This window comes from Teleopsis dalmanni, chromosome 2, assembly GCF_002237135.1.
Source record: "Teleopsis dalmanni isolate 2A chromosome 2, ASM223713v2, whole genome shotgun sequence".
Taxonomy (NCBI): Eukaryota; Metazoa; Arthropoda; class Insecta; order Diptera; family Diopsidae; genus Teleopsis; species Teleopsis dalmanni.
In genome coordinates, this window is record NC_051847.1 from 241,532,767 (window position 1) to 241,535,733 (window position 2,967).

General features: G+C 28.5%; 1 protein-coding gene across 1 annotated transcript in view; it reads right to left on the bottom strand.

Moving 5' to 3' along the window:
* LOC119677140 (laminin subunit gamma-1-like) overlaps positions 1–272 on the bottom strand; it is a 5,568-nt gene extending 5,296 nt beyond the window's left edge. Inside the window, exon 1 of the mRNA XM_038088407.1 lies at positions 180–272. Coding sequence (XP_037944335.1) covers positions 180–272 — 93 coding nt within the window. The remainder of the gene's footprint in view (positions 1–179) is intronic.
* Between the last annotated feature and the right edge of the window lie 2,695 nt (positions 273–2,967).

The window sequence follows — 2,967 nt, forward strand, 5'->3', positions numbered from 1 at the left end:
TCTGGTCCAGGTGTTTAATTATTTCGGAGTTCTTTAGCTGCGATCGAAAGTTCTTTCTTCGTAAAAGTTTGAATATTCTTCAAGTGAACTTATGCGACGTTTTCGTCACTCCTGATCTCGTGGTTTAGAAACTGGGTATTAGTAATTTCGTTCATTTTCCCTTCTTCTAGATCACTTACTGCTGATTTTACTCCTAGTTTAATAGGATCATGATTTATGTCATTTAAAAGTTGTTCCGATTTTCGACAATAATGACATCGCCAAGGAACCATTTCTATAAATCTGGTAATAAAAGTAAAGCTCGATGTTTAGTGCCTCATTAACTAATTAAAAGTAATTTAATAAACCAATTCAGTGAAATCATTTTGAAACGCATGGATTTGGTATAAATTTAGAGAATTTGGGTGTCCATTTTTGATGCATATGCCCTATAGCCGTTAGATTACAGCGTCAGATTATTATTATTCTTCCTATTTTTGTACCAATCTCTTGCTAATATAAAATTTAACTAAATAAACTGTGAAAAGCACCTGTGCTAGTTTTTGAAATGTAAAAAATCTAGGAATTCTATAATAACCAAATACTGATTCCCAACGAAAAATGGCAAAGTGTTGTTAAAAAAGATAGTATTTATATTTAGGAAATCATTATTTTCTTTAGAATTTCTACACATTACCTATTAATTATTACTATTAATTATTGAAGAAATAAACAAAGTTTAAGCTACGATAAAAAGTCAGAGAAAAAAATTTGTTAAAGAGCATAATATTCCAGCACATCAATGCTTAATTGGAATATTTTACAGCGATTATGTTTCAGGCACGACAGCAATTGTTGCTAATTTGTTGCTTGTATTGACTTAGCAAACAACAAATTTAACAACAAAAAAATTTAACAGCAACATCAAGTGTACATGACTGGCATGTTCTGCAGATTTAAGTACATTAATGCCGTTACAAATTTTTTGCTTGCAGATTTGTTCGATTTTTCACAACTTTTATTATTAATTATAGAAAATATTTGCAGTTTGTGGAAGAGCATCGCCTGACTTTGACTTATCAAGAAATGCATCAAGCGAATGTTGCTGATGTTTTTAGTTCAATGTTTTTGCTAGTAAAATTCTTTTACTACATTTTTTGGTATGTACCCCTGTTGGCATGTTGGCAATTTATTAAAAGTATGCCAGATTTAAAAATATTAAAGAAGAAATATTCGAGAAATTCTATTTTAGATAGGAAATTTAATTAAAAATTTAAAATTTAAATTTAAAGCTAAATTGACTTATGATTTGTAGTTACTTCATAAATAAATATTTATTTCATATCCATAATTTGTCTTAAGCGTGAAGAACAAGTTGTTTTGTATTTTGTTTTTACTATTTATATAAAACATTTTAAGTTTTATCTTTACCATATATTCTTTCATGTTGTCTTTAAAATTAACCATAAATTAATCAGTAGATCTATAGACTTTTTTGTTATATCTAAACTGGTCATTATATTCACAACTAAAAAATTATAAAATTAATAATATTCAGCGGCTTCCGGTTTGAAGATTTGTCTTCAAGTAATATGCTTAATAAAAGAAATCATACTTTTGTGGTATAGCTTGAAAGTCAGCTATCTACAAAATATTTTATAATCAATATGTAAAACTTATATGTTAGAAATCTTAAGTATTATTTATTATCATTTATTGAAGATTTTTTCATATAAACTAAAAGACAATTTGTGAATAAATAGACACAGATACCTACAGGCAAATAAAGAGATAAAAGTTACAAATACCTTAATAAATTTAGTTTATACTTTTCACGATAGCCTATATAAATAATATGTGGTCAATTTCCAGTAATTATAGGACTACAGTAAGACCCCGCTTAACGCTTAGGATACGTTCCATCAAAATAGAGCGTAATGCGAAACAGCGCTAAATAAGGCTATGAGGCTAGAAGATTGTTTAAGTATTTAATTTAATAATTGTTTTTTTTTTAAATAATAAAACCGAATATATATTTCTTATAAAAACAAAAACAATGTAAACGAATATTGTATATAAAAACAAAAAAATTCTAAGCCAGTCAGATCATTCAGTCTATTCTGTGTTTCCAATTTTAAAATTTTAAGTCATTCAGTCTATTCTGTGTTTCCAATTTTTTGCTTGCGTTTTACTTTTCTGCTAGAAGTTGTTGATAAGTGGATAAATTTGGATTATTTTCAACAAATTGGTCCATAATTTTAGTTGTAGTGTTCTAACTCCTTTTTACAAACCCCATCGAAAGATCTTTTTATTCTTCTTCGAAATTACTACTATCAATATTTTTGTTTTCTTCTTGCTCTGTTAATTCTTTGAAGCTCATCATTAGAAAGACTAGCTGTTGTTTCTTGAACTATTCCTTCGACGTCTTCCACATATACCATAACTAAACCGGTTTGTTTCGCTAAGTCCACTATTTCTTCCACTATTTTATCCACATCGACAGAGCGTCCGATGTCTTCGCTCTTACTTAAATCTAGCCAAATGTTCTTCCATACTTCTTTAAAAGATCTTTCTGGTATCTCATTCCAAGAAAGGTTTTTTTTCTACAGCATTCATGATATTGTGGTTTTTCCAAAATTCTCTTATTGATTGCTTCTCTCTTTCGTCTGTTTTTTCAAACATCTGCTTAAATGTTGAAATAAAAGAGCGCTAAACCGAAACAGCGTTAAACGAAACGACGTTAAGCGGGGTCTTACTGTACTTATCACAATACCAATACCTTTGCAATTAAATTTAGTTTGTCATTGACTAAAAGTCCATAAAAGTGCAATTAATCCCAACTCTTAAAAATAACATTTTAATACTTTTCAAAGATGAATGAAAATGTGTTCTGAGTATGCAATGAGAAATGAGAAACTGTATAGACTTCTTAATAGATTCTTATTAAACTTTAGTAGGGTAATTTAAGTAGGGTATCTAAAATATTAC